This window comes from Mobula hypostoma, chromosome 2 (assembly GCF_963921235.1).
Source record: "Mobula hypostoma chromosome 2, sMobHyp1.1, whole genome shotgun sequence".
Taxonomy (NCBI): domain Eukaryota; kingdom Metazoa; phylum Chordata; class Chondrichthyes; order Myliobatiformes; family Myliobatidae; genus Mobula; species Mobula hypostoma.
This window is the reverse complement of record NC_086098.1, coordinates 156558654-156581092: the sequence shown is the minus strand read 5'-3', so window position 1 is coordinate 156581092 and position 22439 is coordinate 156558654. Positions and strand designations below refer to the sequence as shown.

Genomic DNA, 22439 nt, shown 5'->3' with positions numbered 1-22439 from the left:
GAGTTAGGGGGCAAAAGTTTAAGGGTAACATAGAGAATGGTAGCTGTGTGGAATGAGCTTCCAGCAGAAGTGGTAGAGGCAGGTTCGATATTGTCATTTAAGGTAAAATTGGATAGCTATATGGACAGGAAAGGAATGGAGGGTTATGGGCTGAGGGCAGGTCAGTGGGACTAGGTGAGGTAAGCATTCGGCATGGACTAGAAGGGCCAAGATAGCCTGTTTCCGTGCTGTAATTGTTATATGGTTATTATCCTTTACTTGGTCAAAGGTGCACTAGTTTGAAAGTGTGTTATTTTAGATATTCATTGGGATGATCTTGCATGATGACAATCAGAAAAATTTAAATCTTCATACTGAATATCAGGTGCAGACTGACATCTGAGGTACAGACTTACTAGGAATCAAAAACAAAGTTTTTTTTATTGGTAAGTTGGGTTGTATCTAATAAGAGAATGTTAGTGTTGAATATAAAAGTGAAAATTGTTTCCTACAATTATAAAAATGAACAGTGTATGAGAGTAATGTTGTTGCAGAGTATGATTGTTTAGGATAAAGGATCAGCTTGGCTGAAGAAATTTGTAAACCCTTTGCTTTTTAATTTGTTTGATTTCTTTTTGTTACAAACATGAGCACTGGGTTTAAGGCACTCAGTGGAATATTGAAATTGTGATATAATATTGTTTACTGCAGCTGCATATTTCGTTGGAGTGTTTTGCATCTGTACACCGATAGTTTTAAATCTTCCTGTGATTCTAAAAGAAATACTATCATTTTCTTTTGTGTCTAAGACTATAGGATATAGGAGTAGAATTGGATTGCTCTGCCATTAGATCATGGAGGATTTATTTTCCCCCTCAATTCCATTCTCCTGCCTTTTCTCTGTATACTAATTAAGAACGTATCAACCTCCGCTTTAAGTATACCCAATTACATGTCTGTGGCAATAAAATCCATAGATTTATTACCCTCTGGTTAAATAATTCCTCCTCCTATTGTTTCTAAAGGGATATACTTCTATATTCTAAGGCTGTGCCTGCTGGTCTTAAATGACTCCACTACTGGTAATCTTCTCTCTATTTCCTTTTTCCTTTTGATATCCAGTTGTATATGTCTATTGGTACTTTTGCTCTGTAATTGTTGAATTTACAACAGGCTTTACTCTTTCAAACAGATTGTTTATAACATTAGAAAAAAGCATGGCCCATCCATGAGTAATGTAAGTCTCAGTTTGGAACCATTGGTGCCTGTGATCATACATAGACATATCATTTCACAAATGCATTTAGTGTATAATGTAACTTGAACTGAATGTCAATTCACCAGAAATGTGCTTTCCTTGGTGGTCAACTATACATCAAAGCTTTTTAAAGGATTTTGGGAGCGTTGACTGTACTTCCAATCTTGATCGAATTGAAATTAACTTCAATGATGAAATACCATAAGACAAAGGAGCAGAAGTCGGCCATTGGGCCCATCAAGCCCTCTCCGCCATTTTATCTTGAGCTGATCCATTCTCCCATTTAGTCCCACTCCCCCGACTTCTCACCATAACCTTTGATACTCTGGCTACTCAGATTCCTATCAATCTCTGCCTTAAATACACCCAATGACTTGGCCTCCACTGCCGCCCGTGGCAACAAATTCCATAGATTCACCACCCTCTGGCTAAAAAAATTTCTTCGCATCTCTGTTCTGAATGGGCGCCCTTCAATCCTTAAGTCATGCCCTCTCGTACTAGACTCCCCCATCATGGGAAACAACTTTGCCACATCCACTCTGTCCATGCCTTTCAACATTAAAACACAATCTTCTTTTCCAGAAACCATGTTGAGATTAGTGAAAAATTTTTTTCTTCAGTGTTACTGTAAAGTGTAAAGCACTTCTTCCTACATTCTAGAAATTTGCTTAGAGATTTAAAGCTTCAGATTTGCTGTTCTTGTGCTGCGAGGCATTCGTTCTGGTCCTAGGAAAATGTCCAGCATTCCTCAACAAGTAACTTGCACATAGCCTCCTCCTCTAAGCAATCTTTCTTGATGTATTATGGGGGCCAGTGGCCTGATCACTTAAGGGCATCAAAGTTCAAAGTACATTTATTATCAAAGTATGTTTACTATATACAACTTTCAGATTAGTGTCCTTACAGGCAATCACAAAACAAACCGAAGAGAATCCATTACCAATTTTGTATTGGGTGTGTGACAGATTACATATCTGTCAAATACCCAGCTACAAGGGAGGGTGTAAAACAAATCGTGCAAACAATAGCAGTAAGCAAATAACATTCAGAATTGAAGTTCACAAAAGTGAATCCATAGCTATGAAGCTGATCATCTGTGCAGCCAGTTCAGGAACCTATTAGCTGCAGGCTGCAGGCCACAGCCTCAGTTCAGAGCAGAGATAAGTAATCCTTGTGGAGCAGTGAGTTGAACCGGCCCGTGTCTCACCTCCAGGTCCGACACCCTGACTTTTTCAATCTGGCCTGGCGCTTAAATCGTTGGGACTTCAGGTCATTCCTTGCTCTTAGACCCGGGCCCTGCCGCTTCATTCAAGCAATGATCAAAACTTTGTGTGTGGTATTAAGGGCTGAGTTGCATTTGAAGCTACAATCTTAAGTCTTGGTGTAGCTTTCAATACTAGCCCAATTGCTTAGGATTTCTGAGATAGTCAGCAGTCTCTTGGAGATGCAGTTTGTACAAAGTCGTATTGCCTCAAGTAGTTGTACTGTTCTTAACCTGTGTGTGTAGCCAATGAGAGCTATATTTATGTTAACTGAAAGTGAGTACTGTGAGACTGAGCTTTGTCAGAAGGAAGTAAAATATAGGGGTAATTTGAAAGACTGATGCTGTTTAAAATATGCAGTATAAAAAAACAAGCTAACTGGTTCAGCATTTCTGCATTGTACCAAGTACTTTCATCCCATTTCATCTTTAACTGTCAATTTATTCCACTTCTCTCTTATTAGTACACTTAAATTAATTTAATTGCCTGGAACAATCACAGTACTATTGTGACCTGCATTCTAACCACCCTGAATTGATGCTGAATATTTTAATCTTGATCTTGTCTATGTTCAAAAAAAAAAATCTTGATCTTGTTCAAAAAAAATTCTCAAACCCAAACTTTGTCAAGTTATAAATAGTTTATTTCTCTGCTTTCCTACAATGGCTTAAAACTTAATTTAAAATGCAGGTATTGATGAGTGCCTTAAGGAGGGAAAAAGATGAGGTTTTTGGAGGAAATTTGAGAGCTTAAAGTTGTACCTCTTAAAGGTATGCCCATTAAAGGTACCCAAATAATTAGAACTGAAGGACTGTAGATGTTTGAGAAAATAATTTTGTCAGGTGTAATTACAAGGCATATGAAAAGATTCTGACTTGAGTTTTAAAGTTGTGCCCATGTTTATCTATGACCCAGTGTAGATTCAGGTACAGGCATGAGTGAGCCTAGGTGACATAACTGTAGGTGAACTTGAAGGTTACATTGTTCTTTTGGCAAACACTTCCTCTAGTTTGTTGACTTCAGTAGGAACAATTGCTGTCTATTTTCTTTACTCCTCACAATTTTAACTACTATATCAGATCCCCTTTTTCAATCCCTTCCTGTTCTAAGGGAACAAATTCAGCCTCTGTTCTATCCATATTTCTAAACCTTATCCCTGTAATTATTTTGGTAAATAGTCTCTCCACCTTTCATATATTTTCTCAAGTGAGTAGCCCAGAACTGTCTGTGTTGCATTTGTAACAGAACCATTATAAAGTCAAGTTTATTGTCATCTGCACAGGTGTGTGTATGCACAGGTTCAATGAAAAACTTGCTTGCAGCAGCAACACAGGTACAGTATGTAGCATTAGAGATACAACATTCACAAGAAAAAATATACATGTATACAATAATTACACAATTAGAACAAAATGTAGTCCACTGTAGTGTAAAGTGGTCATAGTGTTGGTCTACTGTGGTAGTGATTAAGGTTGTATAGGATGGTTCAAGAACTGGTCATGATAGTGATTTTGCTAACCTGCTTGGAGCCCATTTATAAAGCCCAGGGTCCTATATGTTTTTTTTAAAATACTTTCTCAACCTGACCTGCCACTTGAACGAGCTGTGCACATATAACTCCAGATTTTTATTTTCCTTTTTTCTTTCTGAATTTGAGACTGCAATCACCTGTTTGCTCTCTGGTCCACTAGCTTGTGTTTCTAACCTCATGGGATTACCTGTAAGTACTTCTTGTTTTGCTACGGCTACAGACACTGCTGTTTATTTATTCAAATGTGCATAAGGCAGTGATTCTGGATTCCATAATTTTCATACTGCACATGAGTTTTAACTGCCTTTGCCGTAGCGTTCGGTCACCTGAAGCTTAATGGAAGTTGGATGATGCAACAAGACAGTGATCCAAAAGACAAGAGTAAATCAACAGCAATGTTTTAAGAAGAAGAAAATTTATATTTTGGAATGGCCATCAGAGTCGAGACCTTAACCCAATTGAGATGCTGTGGCATAACCTGAAGAGGGCTGTTCATGCAAGGTATCCTAGAAATATTGATGAACTGAAACAGTTTTGTATGGATGAATGGTCTAACATACTTCCTCGCCACTGTGCAAGTCTGTGTTCAATAAAGACATTAAAAAGTACAATTATATGTTGTTAGTTTAGGCTGATTGTGTTTGACTGTTATTGTGACTTAGACGAAGATTGGACCACATTTTGACTAACTAATACAGAAAACTAGGCAATTGAAAAGGGTTCACAAGCTTTTTCTTGCAACTGTATGTAGTGGTCCAACTGACCATTGCTGAGGAGTGGGTCCAATGATGTGGATAACTTGCCAGTGGTGTCTGAAAGAAAGTGGACAAGGGAACTCTTGGAGACTTGTTTCCCACAAAGTGGTGGAGGTGGGTGGTTTATTCCTATGAAAGGACAAGGGATTTGTATTCCATACACTGCTGACACCTCCTTGAGATGGGGATGTTAGCTGGCCAGGCAATCAGATGAAACACAAGCTGCTTAGAAGGCTTTCATCACCTCAAAATCCCTAGCACCAGCAATAATCTAAGCAGTCTGAGTTTCCATTATTCACTCATGACTAATGGATTCTGTGTTTGCTGCAGTGGAAGCCGTGACCTTTGCCATTATTGTTCTTAATGGATGGTTGGTATTTAGGGTCTCTGCTGTTTATTTGGAGCAGAATTCCATGATGTTTTGTTTTCTGGACAGGTCTGACTAAGTCCCCAACAATATTGTTGATTGATATGTTTCGTATTAGCTCTTAATTGATGCATCTCCATTGTGAGCAGAACTACTGTTTAATCTTGTATGTTAGTGCTCCAGAGAACATGGTTGCATACATGTTGTCCAAGCATGTGTCATTTGCTCAAGTCATTGTGTCTAGTTAATGCCTCTAAACTTCAGAAAAGTGCCAGATCTGGATAGTGGGCAGAATTGAGTGATTCTTCTGGCTTCATTACCAGAGCTCACCAACTGCATTCTCTTGTCTGAAATGAGGAAACTACAAGAGTCTATTCACTGTTAGAGGAGAGGCAGGTGCAAAGACCTTGGAAATTGGAAAAATTCTGCATTCAATAGCTCTTGCTTTGAACATCTATAAATTTCAGAAGCATATTTATGCATAGGTTAACCTTTGCTGTGGGACATCCTAACTGGATGTTTACATGCTGTGATACCGTTTAGTGTCCGTTGTTAGAAATAAACTTGGTGCTTTCTACTGTTTCAATTTTTAATTGAAGGAAGCACTTGTCAACTAGGCAACACACACAAAATGCTGGTGGAACGCAGCAGGCCAGGCAGAAACTATAGGAAGAAGTACAGTCAAAACGTCAACTGTACATCTTCCTATAGATGCTGCCTGGCCTGCTGCGTTCCACCAGCATTTTGTATGTGTTGCTTGAATTTCCAGCATCTGCAGATTTTCTCATGTTTGACTTGTCAACTAAGACTGCTTTGAAGGATCTGTCATGACTGGTAAGAACATTACCAGTGGTGCAGCTCCCCTTAGTCACATTTCATTGCCTATTCTGGACTTGGATGCCAATTTTACATTTAAAATTTGCCTTTTTATTTCCCCTCCTGATTTTATACATTTAGAAACTGGTCTTGGCAGTACCTTGGATTTAAATGGTCATTCTTGTCATGGACAGTGGTGAGGCAGTTGGCCTGCAGTTCAGAAATGTGATTTTTAGACACGTCAAGTTGGTGATGGGCAAATTATTTAAATTCATTCTAAGGGGTAGTATAAACCTTCTTTCAATAAATTTTGATCTTTTCCATAACTATTTCAAATTCAATTGAATTATGATGACTACAAAAGATTTTCTTCTATTGACATCACTCTACTTGCACAATTTCATTCCCCAAACAATTCAGGATTGTAATATTCCTGCTACTGCTGCCACCAGCTAACTACCCCAGTCAAACTCTAATCCTGCTTGCTACATGATGCCATGGGGGGGTGGGGGTGGGGAGTCTCGAGTGCAATAGTGGTAACGAAATTCTCCCACTGTTGCTGTCCCAGCCTGCTTCTACTCATCAGAAATTTGCTTACAAATTTTCTCCTTTTCTATCTCTCTCAAGTTGTTTAGAAGCCTAAAGTACTCTTAGAGTATAGTTGCCTCTCAGCTTTTTTTTTGATAATCCTTTTCAAGGATGTAATTACTTTAACCAATTTTGCCATCTATCTTTTTTTTAATCCCCTCACAATCAGGAGTACTCAGTATGGATTTAAGGGAAAGTCATGTCTAATAATTTAATTATTTCAAAAGGGAACAGAGGGTTGACAAAAAATGTGTTTGATGTAGTCTGTAGGGATATCAGTAAGATTTTTGACAAGGTTCCACATGGCAGGCTGGTCAATAAAAGCCCATGGAATCTAAGGACGTTCGATAGATTGGATCCAAACCTTAATCTGCTAGAGCTATAGATACAGAGGAATGAATCCATAAATGTACCAGAAGTGCTTAATAAGGTGGTTGAAAGACCATTTCGAAACCTTTCATTTATTCATGAGTGCATGGAATATAAGAAGGTTGGGGGGGTGGGGTTATGCTACAACTGTACAAAACATTAACAGGTGTGAGTAGTACTTTTTAGGTCATCACTTCTATAGGAACGGTGGAATTGCATTGAGGAGCATTAAGAGATTAAACATTTTACTGGAGCTGTAAAATAGTGGTTCTGGGGCAATATTGCACAAGCTTGGATTGTTTGGAAAAAGATGATGCTGAGTGGAGCTTAAGTATGGTGAGGATAGAGTTAAAATAGAGTCTGTTTTGCTAACAGATGGGTCAAAAGTCAATTAACATGGATTTAATGTAATTGGTGAAAAGATTAGAGGGAGATGAAGAAATTTTTCATCTAGAATGGTGCCTGGAACTAGATGTCAGGAAAGCTGAAGGGTGCAGAAACCGTCATATTTAAACAGTTTTGGAATGTGTAATTGAGATGTGAATAGGGGATCTTGCGCTTGAATGTGGGTTTTGGTTTGATGGCCTTTTTGATCTGTGTATATTTAATTCATAATCAAGTTTTCAATGATCATATGCCCCAGTAGTTCTCTCTGTGTCTGACCTGATCTGATTTATTACATTGTCTGCATTTTTTATATTTTCACTTGACTTTTGCCTAGAAATTGAATTGAACCTTTTTTTGCATGCATACATTGTTCTTGGGTGTTCATGTCAAATTAGTTACCCTGCAAATAAAATTCAATGTTACAAGGTATTAAGAGTGGTTAACGTGTGGAATTGAACACTGAAACAGTACTTGGTCAATTCCTGATGGGTTTGAGTCAATTCAGCAGAACTCCCAAGACTTTGCAGCACAGCAATCAAATGAGCATGGGCCCTTAAAGGCATATTCTGGAGTAACTGTCATTATGATTGTCATAGAGATGGGCTACAGTGGAGAAAGAAAGCTTCCACATTTTCTCAAAGGATATAAACATCCTGATCAATAAACTCTATGCCAGTAGAGGTTCCTATGTAACGCTGGTGTGAGGACACTGGCCAGGCCCATCATAGGAAAGAGTCAGCAAGAGATGGCCACTTGGTCTCCTTTAGGAGTGAAATTTTCCTTGTTCTAAAGCAAGGTAGGAAAAAAAAACTTGCATGTCTTTAACAGGTATCTGTAGAACATTCTGGCATCACTTTTATACCTAGATGGTTTGATTATGGATGCTGAACAGAAGCAGCTCTGCTTTTTCTCTTGGCCTCCTAATCCTCCTATTGCTTAAGACACTGCCTTTTTATCCTTCCATCTTGGTTTTCCTGTTTTCCACTTGTACAGTGAAGGTTCCTTCCATATCAGTTGGTATGAATCAATATCTCATTTGTGGACGACCATAACAGTTTCCACAGTCATCACCTGCAGCAGTTGTTTTAAATGTTATCTACTGCAGTTGGGAAGTATATCGCTGTGGGCATCCATAATGTATAGTCGGTCTGTAGACAGTACCAGCCTGTAAAAATATTTGGTGGAGTATAGTGTTAGTGCAAAGATTGAACTAATGCACTTGTTATCTGGTGGTCTATGTTGAATTCAAATTCTACCTTGGCAGCTGTGGCAAAGGCCAAGGAGTTAAATTTAGTGGGCTTAGCAAGATGTGATATCTCTAGTGTGAGCGGTCTGACCTCAAGTACTAGTTACAGATAAGTCTCTATTTCCTGAGGAGACTGAGGTCCTTTAACATCTGCCGGACGATGCTAAGGATGTTCTATGAGTCTGTGGTGGCCAGTGCTATCATGTTTGCTGTTGTGTGCTGGGGCAGCAGGCTGAGGGTAGCAGACACCAACAGAATCAACAAACTCATTTGTAAGGCCAGTGATGTTGTGGGGATAGAACTGGACTCTCTCACTGTGGTGTCTGCAAAGAGGATGCTGTCTAAGTTGCATGCCATCTTGGTCAATGTCTCCCATCCACTACATAATGTACTGGGTGGGCACAGGAGTACATTCAGCCAGAGACTCATTCCTCCGAGATGCAGCACAGAGTGTCATAGGAAGTCGTTCCTGCCTGTGGCCATCAAACTTTACAACTCCTCCCTTGGAGGGTCAGACACCCTGAGTCGATAGGCTGGTCCTGGACTTATTTCATAATTTACTGGCATAATCTACGTATTACTAATTAACTATTTATGGTTCTATTACTATTTATTATTTATGGTGCAACTGTAATGAAAACCAATTTCCCCCTGGGATCAATAAAATATGACTGTGACTATGACTATGTAACAAACTGAAAGCTATTCTCTTTTCCTCTGCAGAGTGAATGTAGGCTGTGGCCCTGCTGAAGAGAGAGTGCTGCTGACTGGATTGCATGCTGTGGCAGACATCTACTGTGAGAACTGCAAAACGACTCTGGGATGGAAATATGTGCGTCTCTATATTGCTTCTATTATGTTATATAGTCTTGCTTATTCTGAAGCTGGAAGTGAATCTGTGAGAGGGGAAATTATCAATCCATCATATTAATGGATTTGCCTGGTGAGGCGAACGTGGAGTTAGTGCTGAAGTAAGCAGTCAGCAGGGTAATGAATGACATGATAGAGATGAGAAGTCAAATGGTCTACCCCTTTCTTTTTCCTGATCCTCTACAGGACTTAAAAGTAGGAAAAAATTGTCCAGCCTTTTGCTGACGTTTCTATCTTTGGCCTTTTGCAAATAAACCTTGGGTCTTCTCGATTAGAAACACAGAAAACCTACAGCACAATACAGGCCCTTTGGCCCACAAAGCTGTGCCAAACATGTCTTTACCTTAGAAATTACCTAGGGTTACCCATAGCCCTCTATTTTTCTGAGCTCCATGTACCTGTCCAGGAGTCTCTTTAAAGACCCTATCATATCTGCCACCACTACCGTTGCCGGCAGCCTATTCCATGCACTCACCACTTTTTTTTTAAAAAAAACAACTTACCCCTGACACCTCCTCTGTACCTATTTCCAAGCACCTTAAAACTGTGCCCTCTCGTGCTAGCCATTCCAGCCCTGGGAAAAAAGCGTCTGACTATCCATACGATCAACACCTCTTACCTTATTCACCTCTATCAGGTCACCTCTCATCTTCTGTTGCTCCAAGGGAAAAAAGGCCGAGTTCACTCAACCTATTGTCATAAGGCATGTTCCCCAATCCAGGCAAAATCCTTATAAATCTCCTCAGCACCCTTTCTATGGTTTCCACATCCTTCCTATAGTGAGGCGACTAGAACTGAGCACAGTACTCCAAGTGGGGTCTGATCAGAGTGCTATATAGCTGCAACATTACCTCTCGGCTCCTAAACTCAATCCCACCATTGGTGAAGGCCAATGCACCATATGCTTTCTTAAGTACAGAGTCCTCCTGTGCAGCAGCTTTGAGTGTCCTATGGACTCAGACCCCAAGATTCCTCTGATCCTCCACACTGCCGAGAGTCTTACCATTAATACTATATTCTGCCAACATATTTGATCTACCAAAATGAACCACCTCACACTTACCTGGGTTGAACTCCATCTGCCACTTCTCAGCCCAGTTTTGCATCCTATCAATGTCCCATTGTAACTTCTGACAGCCCTCCACACTACCCACAACACACCCAACCTTTGTGTCATCAGCAAATTTACTAACCCATCCCTCCACTTCCTCATCCAGGTCATTTATAAAAATCATGAAGAGCAGGGGTCCCAGAACAGATCCCTGAGGCACACCACTGGTCACCGACCTCCATGCAGAATTCGACCCACCTACAACCACTCTTTGCCTTCTGTGGGCAAGCCAGTTCTGAATCCACAAAGCAATGTCCCCTTGGATCCCATGCCTCCTTACTTATTCAATAAGCCTTGCATGGGGTACCTTGTCAAATGCCTTGCTGAAATTCATATACACTACTTCTACTGCTCTACCTTCTTCAATGTGTTTAGTGTATGGGTTGTCAGAGAGGGGTAGCATCTCTGGTGGGGGAACATGTGGCATCCTTTTTAAGGTGGTTAGTTCACCTTTGGTCCCCACCTGGCACTCAGCTCTCACCTGTGGCTCCTTGTAGCTGTTTGCATGCCATAGCGGCCACACCCCCGGCAACAGCTTCGACAAGCCAACTAAACCAGGTGAGGGTAGCCAATGGGTCTCAAACCCTCGGTAGATAGGGAGTTGTCTATCCCAGCATGTGAAGACAGACCATAAGACCAGAAGACAAAGGAGCAGAAGTCGGCCATTCGGCCCATCGAGTCTGCTCCGCCATTTTATCATGAGCTGATATATTCTCCCATTTAGTCCCACTCCCCCGCCTTCTCACCACAACCTTTGATGCCCTGGCTACTCAGATACCTATCAATCTCTGCCTTAAATACACGCAATGACTTGGCCTCCACTGCTGCCCATGGCACAAATTCCATAGATTCACCACCCTCTGACTAAAAAAATTTCTTCGCATTTCTGTTCAGAATCGGCGCCCTTCAATCCTGAAGTCATGCCCTCTTGTACTAGACTCCCTCATCATGGGAAACAACTTTGCCACATCCACTCTGTCCATGCCTTTCAACATTCGAAATGTTTCTATGAGGTCTCCCCTCATTCTTCTAAACTCCAAGGAATACAGTCCAAGAGCGGACAAACGTTCCTCATATGTTAACCCTCTCATTCCCAGAATCATTCTAGTGAATCTTCTCTGTACCCTCTCCAACGTCAGCACATCCTTTCTTAAATAAGGAGACCAAAACTGCCCACAGTACTCCAAGTGAGATCTCACCAGCGCCTTATAGAGCCTCAACATCACATCCCTGCTCCTATACTCTATTCCTCTAGAAATGAATGCCAACATTACATTCGCCTTCTTCACTACTGACTCAACCTGGAGGTTAACCTTAAGGGTATCCTGTACGATGACTTCCAAGTCCCGTTGCATCTCCGAACTTTGAATTCTTTTCCCATTTACATAATAGTCTGCCCGTTTATTTCGTCTGCCAAAGTGCACAACCATGCATTTTCCAACATTGTACTTCATTTGCCACTTCTCTGCCCATTCTTCCAATCTATCCAAGTCTCTCTGCAGACTCTCCGTTTCCTCAGCACTACCGGCCCCTCCACCTATCTTTGTATCGTCAGCAAACTTAGCCACAAAGCCATCTATTCCATAATCCAAATCGTTGACGTACAATGTAAAAAGAAGCAGCCCCAACACCATTGGTAACCGGCAGCCAACCAGAATAGGATCCCTTTATTCCCACTCTCTGTTTCCTGCCAATCAGCCAACGCTCTATCCACATATGTAACTTTCCCGTAATTCCATGGGCTCTTATCTTGTTAAGCAGCCTCATGTGTGGCACCTTGTCAAAAGCCTTCTGAAAATCCAAATATACAACATCCACTGCATCTCCCTTGTCTAGCCTACTTGTAATTTCCTCAAAAAATTGTAATAGGTTTGTCAGGCAGGATTTTCCTTTCTTGTCATATGCCTCCAGCTACTCTGTAACCTCATCCTTGACAATCGACTCCAACAACTTCCCAACCACCGATGTCAAGCTAACAGGTCTATAATTTCCTTTTTTGCTTCCTTGTCCCCTTCTTAAATAGCGGAGTGATATTTGCAATCTTCCAGTCCTCCGGAACCATGCCAGAATCTATCGACTTTTGAAAGATCATCGCTAATGCTTCCACAATCTCCACAGCTACTTCCTTCAGAACACGAGGGTGCATTCCACCTGGTCCGGGAGATTTATCTACCTTTAGACTATTCGGCTTCCTGAATACTTTCTCTGTCGTAATTGTGACTGTGCACACTTCTCTTCCCTGCCACCCTTGAGTGTCTGGTATACTGCTGATGTCTTCCTCAGTGAAGACTGATGCAAAATACTTGTTCAGTTCTTCTGCCATCTCCTTATCTCCCATTACAATTTCTCCAGCATCATTTTCTATCGGTCCTATATCTACTCTCACCTGTCTTTTACTCTTTATATACTTGAAAAAGCTTTTAGTATCCTCTTTGATATTATTTGCTAGCTTCCTTTCATTGTTAATCTTTTCCCTCTTAATGACCTTGGTTTCCTTTAAGGTTTTAAAAACTTCCCAATCCTCTATCTTCCCGCTAATTTTTGCTTCCTTGTATGCCCTCTCCTTTGCTTTAACTTTGGCTTTGACTTCTATTGTCAACCACGGTTGCATCCTTTTTCCATTTGAAAATTTGTTCTTTTTTGGAATATACCTGTCTTGCACCTTCCTCACTTCTCGCATCAACTCCAGCCACTGCTGCTCTGCCGTCTTTCCTGCCAGTGTCCCTTTCCAGTCAACCTTGGCCAGTTCCAGAGGATTGATTGGACAAGATCAGTGGAAGGTTCAACGGTCAAGAAGGCGGTCTCTGCAAGCGTCATGGAACGTGTAGAGCAGAACAAGACACAGAAGACATCCTGGTCATCCACTATGCCTTGTCCCATCTCCAGCCGTCTCAACTCTTGTCTTGCCACTAGATCCAGATGGGAATTGGGAAGAGAGAGTGAGGCTGACGCTGCGCAACTCTCCCTCACTTAAATCCAAATCAAGCACTTGTCTCGACACCATCAAGCCGACTGGTGGCGCAGAGACATGAGTGCCGGACTCCAGAGCGAAGGTTCCTGAGTTCAAAGCCAGTTGGGCCGCTTCCGGGCACGCTTTCCATCCGTGCCAGATTGAGTGTCGAGCTAGCAACTCGACCTCATAAAAAATACTAATGGTGTCGAGGTCTTCATCGATGACGATGGACGAACCTTAGTCACATCCTCTAAAATTTCAGTCAGGCTCATAAGGCACGAGCTGCCTTTCACAAAGCCATGCGACTATTCCTAATCATATTATGCCTCTCCAAATGTTCATTAATCCTGCCTCTCAGGATCTTCTCCATCAACTTACCAACCACTGAAGTAAGACTCACTGGTCTATCATTTCCTGGGCTACCTCTACTCCTTTTCTTGAATAATGGAACAATATCCGCAACCCTACTCCTTTTCTTGAATAATGGAACAATATCCGCAACCCTCCAATCCTCTGGGACCTCTCCCGTCCCAATTGATGATGCAAAGATCATCGCCAGAGGCTCAACAATCTCCTCCCTCGTCTCCCACAGTAACCTGAGGTACATCTCTTCCGGTCCTGGTGACTTATCCAACTTGATGCTTTCCAAAAGCTCTAGCACATCCTCTTTCTTAATATTTACATGCTCCAGCTTTTTAGTCTACTATATGTCATCCCTACAATCGCCAAGATCCTTTTCTGTAGTAAATACTGAAGCAAAGTACTCATTAAGTACCTTCGCTACCTCCTCCCGTTCCATACACACTTTTCCACTGTCACACTTGATTGGTCCTATTCTCTCATGTCTTATCCTCTTGTCCTTCACATACTTGTAGAATGCCTTGGGGGGTTGTTCTTAATTCTGTCCGTCAAGGCCTTCTCATGGCCCCTTCTGGCTCTCCTAATTTCTTTCTTAAGCTGCTTCTTGCTAGCCTTATAATCTTCTAGATCTCTATCATTACCAAGTTTTTTTGAACCTTTCGTAAGCTCTTCTTCTTGACTAGATTTACAACAGCCTTTGTACACTACAGTTCCTGTACGCTACCATCCTTTCCCTGTCTCGTTGGAACGTACCTATGCAGATCTCCACGTAAATATCCCCTGAACGTTTGCGACATTTCTTCCATATATTTCCCTGAGAACATCTGTTTCCAATTTATGCTTCCACGGTCCTGCCTGATAGCCTCATATTTCCCCTTGCTCCAGTTAAACGCTTTCTGAACTTTTCTGTTCCTATCCCTCTCCAGTGCTATGGTAAAGGAAATAGAATTGTGATCACTATCTCCAAAATGCTCTCCCACTGAGTGATCTGACACCTGACCAGGTTAATTTCCCAATACCAGATAAAGTACAGCTTCTCCCCTTGTAGGCTTATCTACATATTGTGTCAAGGAACCTTCTTGAACACGCCTAACAAACTCCACCCCATCTAAACCCCTCGCCCTAGGGAGATGCCAATCGAGATTTGGGAAATTAAAATCTCCCAGCACGACAACACTTATTATTACACCTTTCCAGAATCTGTCTCCCTGTCTGCTCCTTGTTGTCCCTGTTACTATTGGGTGGCCTATATATAAAAAAAAACACCTGGTAGAGTTATTGACCCCTTCCTGTTCATAACTTCCACCCACAGAGGCTCCATAGACAGTCTCTCCATGTCTTCCTCCTTTTTTGCAGCCGTGACACTGTCAGTGATCAATAGTGCCACACCCCCCCACCTCTTTTGCCTCCCTCTCTGTCCTTTCTGAAACATCTAAAGCCTGGCAGTCAAAGTAACCATTCCTGCCTCTGAGCCATCCAAGTCTCTGTAATGGCCACAATGCCCTATCTCCAAGTACTGATCCATGCTCATCTGCTTCATTCATAATACTTGCATTAAAATAGACACATCTCAAACTTTCGGTCTGAGCGTGTCCCTTCTCTATCACCTACCTATCCTCCCTCTCGCACTGTCTCCAAGCTTTGTCTATTTGTGAGCAAACTGCCTCTTTCTCCTTCCCTTCAGTTCGGTTCCTACCCTCCAGCAATTTTAGTTTAAACTCTCCCCAGTAGCCTTTGCAAACCTCCCCGCCAGGATATTGGTCCCCCTCAGATTCAAGTGCAACCTGTCCCTTTTGTACAGGTCGCTCCTGCCCCAAAAGAGGTCCCAATGATCCAGAAATCTGAATCCCTTTCCGTGCTCCAATACCTCAGCTGCGCATTTACTCTCCACCTCATTCTATTCCTATGCTCACTGTCACGTGGCACAGGCAGCAATCCCAAGATGACTAGCTTTTTGGTCCTGCTTCCCAACTTCCTTCCTAACTCCCTGTAGTCTACTTTCAGGACCATATCCCTTTTCCTACCGATATCTTTGGTACCAATATGTACCACGACCTCTTAGGAGAGAGTAACTGCAGATACTCAACATGAGAAGCACAAACTTGCTTAGTGCAGGTAGATGAAGGTCCCATGACATTATGATTTCAAAATAAAACTGTTACATCTAGGTGAGAGGTTTCTCGTGTACTGCTCACTTGCACAGAGTGAAATGAGAAGGGCTCTTTCTTGAGGTTAGAATGCAACCTGCAGCAACACACAGAATCAGAATCAGGTTTATTATCACCGGCATGTGATATGAAATTTGTTAACTTAGCAGCAGCAGTTCAATGCAATACAAAATCTAGCAGAGAGAAAAAAAATAAGTAAAAAATAATAATAAATAAACAAGTAAAACAATTGGGTAAAAAAAGTGCAAAAACAGGAATACTGTGTATTTTTTTTAAAAGAGTAAGGTAGTGTCCAAAGATTCAATGTCCATTCAGGAATCCGATGGCAGAGGTGAAGAAGCTAAGCTGTTCCTGAATTGCTGAGTGTGTGCCTTCAGGCTTCAGTACCTCCTACCTGATGGTAACAGTGAGAAAAGGGCATGCCCTGAGTGCTGGAGGTCCTTAATAATGGACACTGCTTTTCTGAGACACGGCTACCTGAAGATGTCCTGGGTACTTTGTAGGCTAGTACCCAAGATGGAGCTGACTAGATTTACAACCTTCTGCAGCTTCTTTCGATCCTGTGCAGCAGCCCCCCCAATACCAGACAGTGATGCAGCCTGTCAGAATGCTCCCCGCGGTACAATTATAGAAGTTTTTGAGTGTATTTGTTGACACGACAAATCTCTTCAAATTCCTAATGAAGTATAGCTGCTTTCTTGCCTTTTTTATAACTACATGGATATGTTGGGATCAGGTTAGATTCTCAGAGATCTTGACACCCAGGAACTTGAAATTGCTCATTCTCTGCACTTCTGATCCCTCTGAGGATTGATATGTGTTCCTTCTTCTTGCCCTTCCTGAAGTCCACAATCAGCTCTTCCATCTTACTGATGATGAGTGCCAGGTTGTTGCTGTGGCACCACTCCACTAGTTGGCATATCTCACTCTTGTACACCCTCTGGTCACCACCTGAGATTCTACCAACAATGGTTGTATCGTCAGCAAATTTATAGATGGTATTTGAGCTATGCCTAGCCACACAGTCATGTGTATATAGAGAGTAGAGCAGTGGGCTGAGCACACACCCCTGAGATGTGCCAGTGTTGGTTGTCGGTGAGGAGGATATGTTATCACCAATCCGCACAGGTTGTGGTCTTTCAGTTAGGAAGTCAAAGACCCAGTTGCAGAGGGAGGTACAGAGGCCCAGATTCTGCAACTTTTCATTGCATTTTTCATTTTTAAAATCTTTTTATTGATACAATCAGGATTGTGGGAATGATGGTATTAAATGCTGAGCTATAGTCGATGAACAGCATCCTGACGTAGGTGTTTGTGTTGTCCAGGTGGTCTAAAGCCATGTGGAAAGCCATTGAGATTGTGTCTGCCATTGACGTATTGTGGTGATAGGCAAATTGCAATGGGTCCGGGTCCATACTCCTAGTTGGTTGGCACAGGTTTTCAGAGCCTTACCAGGTACTCCATCAGGACCATCTGTCTTGCAAGGGTTCACTGTCTTTAAAGACAGTCTAACATCAGCCTCTGAGACGGAGATCAGAGGGTCATTAGGTGCAGCAGGGATCTCCACAGCTGTAGTTGTGTTCTCCCTTTCAAAGCGTGCATAGAAGGCTTTTGAGTTCACCTAGTATTGAAGCATCGCTGCCATTCATGCTATTGGGTTTCGCTTTGCAGGAAGTAGTGTCTTGCAGACCCTGCCAGAGTTGCCGTGCATCTGATGTTGCCTCCAACCTCATTCAAAATTGTCTCTTTGCCCTTGAAATAACCCTCCACAAATCATACCTGGTTTTCTGGTACAGGCCTGGGTTGCCAGACTTAAATGCCACATGTCTAGCCTTCAATAGACGAATCACCTCCCTGTTCATCTACGGCTTTTGGTTTGGGAATGTACAGTAAGTCTTTGTGGGCACACTCATCCACACAGGTTTTAATGAAGTCAATAACAACTGCCGCATACTCACACAGGTTCCTTTTTACAAAATTTCTTTCAAACATAATTTAGGAGGATTGTTTCTATTTTACTAAAATGATTGGCATTCCATTAAATAGCCATCTTGGTTAATAATGCAACACACATCAAAGTTGCTGATGAACGCAGCAGGCCAGGCAGCATCTCTAGAAAGAGGTGCAGTGGACGTTTCAGGCCGAGACCCTTCATCAGGACTGTCGAAGGGTCTCGGCCTGAAACGTCGACTGCACCTGTTCCTAGAGATGCTGCCTGGCCTGCTGCGTTCACCAGCAACTTTGATGTGTGTTGCTTGAATTTCCAGCATCTGCAGAATTCCTGTTGTTTGGTTAATAATGCAGTGGCTTTTCATTTTTGTGGTTCAATACGTAGTTTTGCCTCTTCCCTGCTGATGCTAATTTCCCTCTTCCTCCTTTTCTTTGCAGGAACACGCCTTTGAGAGCAGTCAGAAGTACAAAGAAGGAAAGTTTATTATTGAACTGGCCCACATGATTAAAGACAATGGATGGGAGTGACCAGTCAGCTACAGACCCCTGCTGCTCTGTGTTAAGACTGTATGAGCCTGATCTAATGGACAGAAAATGCTCTGCTATAAGACAGCTCCAAGAACATTTGCTGACTTTATTTTTAAAAACCTTACAGCTGAACCATTGATGTTGCCTTCTTGTTGGCCCTTTGCTTTTTTTTTAATCTTTGTCTAGGTTTGGTGTTCTCTTGTGTGAAACACTGTAAAACAACTATAAATGAGAATCTTTTTTTCAAAAGCTCTTTACAGTTTGAGTGAGAAGAAAAAAATGACACTTTTATTTTTTTGGAGAGTTTAGCTTTACAAATGATTGTTTTGAACTAGGCTGTTCTCACTTCCCCTCCTTTAAACTCCCCACTGTGTGTGTCTCTTCTATTGCTGTTCATGCTCTGATACAAAACTGGGTTAGATGACCAGCATGGAGATTATTGTAAAGGGAGTTTATATATGTACATCTAAATGTAGCATTTTTATTTTTCAATTAGTTGTTTTGGGACCGGGAAGTAATGGTTGCAGTATTGTGACATTGAGGTACAGTTGAATCCCATAGGCTGCAATTGGTTCTTTTCTCCCAGGCTGTTTCTAGATGGCCAGTGGGCATAAATCTAGCAGCTGTAACATTAATGGGAGCTGTGGTTTGGGGTGGGTGATAAGGGGGTACAGAGGGCCCACTAAAATTGTACAAAATGAGATAAAGGAAGCATATGGCTGGCTCCATGTTGCAGTATACTAATGCACTGGACAAAATTGGGCGCAAAAGTAGGTTTTTGGGCATAACATCCTTTTAAACATAGAGCTGGACTCCTGGTCTGCGGACTGTTAAAATTTAACAGACGCATGAAATTCCTTTGCCTGGAATATGCACACACTCCAGAACTTTGGTTTTCCTTTTATTTTTAAAAAAAACTTCTTTTCCTCATTCTTCTGTTCTGAACTCTGCTTCCTAAGTTCTTTTTACAAATGGTCATTCCCAGTTCTTGGAGTATGGATAGTTTCTGGGTGCAATGGTTTGCTGGTTAAATCATTTGTTTTGTCATACGGGTGCACCTGTGACATATAATGGTGCACTCTGCTGCTAGAAGTTTCATATGCAGTGTTAACAGGAAGGTCCAGCAGATTCTGTTTTTTTAAAAAATATTGTATTCCACTCGCCACTTATAGCCAACACTTTTTTTGCCTGCTCTCTTGCTGTCAGAATTCTCATTCCCTGGTGCCGTGCATTAAGTTGAAATTCTTGGGGATGGGTCCTGATCAGATAAGCACCACTGAAGAAGGAACATTTTTGGAAAAAAGTAAGGGGCCAGTCTGGTTACTGAGCCAAATTTTCAAGAGGGTCGCACTACAGATATTAAATACTTGAAGCAGATTACAGATCGAGGATCTTGTTGAACCAGTTTCCCTATATATTAAAAAAAACATTTTTGTACATTTAGAAGAAGAAGAAACATATTTAAGGTTTTATACATATTTTTACTGGGTAAGTTGATTTGCTTCCCCTGCCTGAGCACTTTTATTCTCTGTAATTCTTGTTTTGTTACAATAACATTTAACTTTGCAATCTGATTTAGTGTGTTTTTTTTTCAGATTTTGTGATTTGCCTTTCATTTTTAGAATTTTTTTAAAAATAAAAGATGAGAGGGTTGGGGATGAGGAAGGGCACCTCCTCTTGGACCAATGGAGCAGACTCTTGAGCTGGCTTATCCCAGGATGCTTGTCTATTGGTTTAAACTCTGAAAGCTGGTAACATGTTTAATTTATTTTTAAACTTTTTTTCCCATGCCCTATAATTAAAAAGTTTTTTTTCTTTTTGAGATTTTTTTTTTTGTTTTATTGGGGCTTTAGAGTTGTTAATATCCATCCAGTAGTAAGTGAGCTTAAGGGCATTGGCCGTTTGGTGTTAGGACAAGTGTTAAATCTGGAGCATTCTTTTCTACAAGGGTGACTGATAATATTACAAGTTCTAAAGCATGTTATATATTGGTAAAGTAAATGTCTTTTTTTCCTGCCTGAATTCTTTTATATTTTTTTAATAAACCTTTTGAATGCTTTACTACCTCTCTTCACCCCAACCCTCCATAGATATTGGGACTATACATTGCTTTGCTGATCTGTCTTGAAACTACATCAACTTTGTGCAGCAACTCACTGTATTGTACTGGAGTTAAATAAAAGACTTTCACCAGGACACGGCCTGTCTGTTAATGATAGTTGATGATCTACTTGTGAAATCGAATCACCAGTTGGGTACTATGGTTTAAAACTGCAGCCTTGTTGTCATAATGGCGCCTTATTGCACTGAACCAGATGGAGATGTGGGTACGGAATCCCAAAGATTTTTAATTGCTGCTGATTTGTGGAGGGAAGGTAGGTGATTCCTGAAATGTTCTTTATTGAATTTGCCTGTTTCCAAGTTTTTCCAGTGAATTTTGCTGTACATGACAGAAGAATATGAAATTCGGAATGCAAAGTATGAATTGCAACAAATTAAATGCTGTTGCATTGAGTCTGGGTGAAAATAGAACCCTTGTTTTGAGACGGAACTTCACTTTTAAAATATTCCAAGTGCTTGGTTTAATGTATTGATTCAAAGTGAACTAATGTTATAAAGTAATTATTTAGTGTCCACAGCAATGGATCAGCAATACCAATAAAACTATGGCCAACTGATATTTGATGCAGGGCTGCAATGCAGGACACTTGACAGTTGTTACCACAGCATTGACACAACATTTGCTTTCATCTGATGTTTCAGATCTTTGGATGCAATATTGTTTCCAACTAACAAAAAAAAAAGAACTGGTTATTCACAGCCATAAATACTTGAATTGTTATAACTGAAATACAAATCTGTTACAACACATACAGTGCTGGAGGAACTCAGCAGATCAGAGAGCGTAAATGGAGAGGAATAAATAGGCAACATTTTGGGCTGAGATCCTTCATCAGGAGTAGAAAGGAAGGGGGAGGAAGCCAGAATAAGAAGCTGGGGGGGGGGGAGGAGGGGAAGGAGAACAAGCTTGCAGATGATAGGTGGACTAGGTGACAAGGGGCTAAGAAGCAGAGGGGATGAACTGAAGGAGAGGATGGTGAACCATGGTAGAAAGGGAAGGAGTAGGGGCACCAGAGGCAGGTGAAACAAAGAGAAGGGGTAAGAAAGGATCCAAAATTACTCTTGCTCTTCAATATTTTAATTCTGTTGCATGTACTCTTAAGCTTGACTCAGAATCTTTGAATTGGTGTTATTCCATGTTTAATAACATTTTGGATGAAGTAATGTGGGGTGGGCTGGCTGGTGGTGCAGTGACATCAACACTGGACTCCGGAACAAAGGTTCCTGAGTTCAAATGCAGTCGGGCTCCTCCCAGGCAGGCTTTCCATCCGTGCTGGGTTGAGTGTCGAGCTCGCAGCTTGGCCTCACAAAAAAAAACTGTGCTGTGAGAAGGACGTGGGGGACCACTTACAGAATCTTTCCTCCGAGACAACCACTTGAAAAAGTGGTCACCGACGCTCTGGAACAGAGTATGGCTATGGGGGAGAAGAAATGTGGGGTGGCATTGGACTGACATTTAAAGCATCTGCACATTGAATCTGGAAGGATTTAATTTCCAGCAAGCATTTGCAACAGGTAGTGGAAATTTCAGGGTGAGGAATAAATTGACATTCTGTTCCTCAACAATATGCTTGTCTTACTGCTTGTGATCACAGTACAATTCATGAGGAGGCAAAGACCTGCATTTTGCAGAATATTTTGTTGTACTATGGGCCACAAGCATTGTGCTAAATGGAGGATGTCTGGGTAGATGGGGCTCATCAACCATGGTTGGCAGCTCATCTAGGAGAAGGAAAACTCTCTGATCGCAAACCTCTGCTGCCTTGCTGCTATACCAATCGTGTGGAAGGCTTTGAGAGTAAAGCCCAGGGGGAGGGAAA

The 22439-nt window shown here is 41.5% G+C and overlaps 1 protein-coding gene across 4 annotated transcripts in view; it reads left to right on the top strand.

Annotated features, from left to right (window-relative positions):
- The window catches only part of ypel1 (yippee-like 1), a 51319-nt gene extending 30606 nt beyond the window's left edge, over positions 1-20713 (top strand). For all 4 annotated transcript variants that reach the window (XM_063040910.1, XM_063040909.1, XM_063040911.1 and 1 more), the window contains 2 exons: positions 9282-9390; positions 18409-20713. In XM_063040910.1, coding sequence (XP_062896980.1) covers positions 9282-9390; positions 18409-18498 — 199 coding nt within the window. In that variant the 3' untranslated portion in view covers positions 18499-20713. The remainder of the gene's footprint in view (positions 1-9281; positions 9391-18408) is intronic.
- The last annotated feature ends 1726 nt before the right edge of the window (positions 20714-22439 follow it).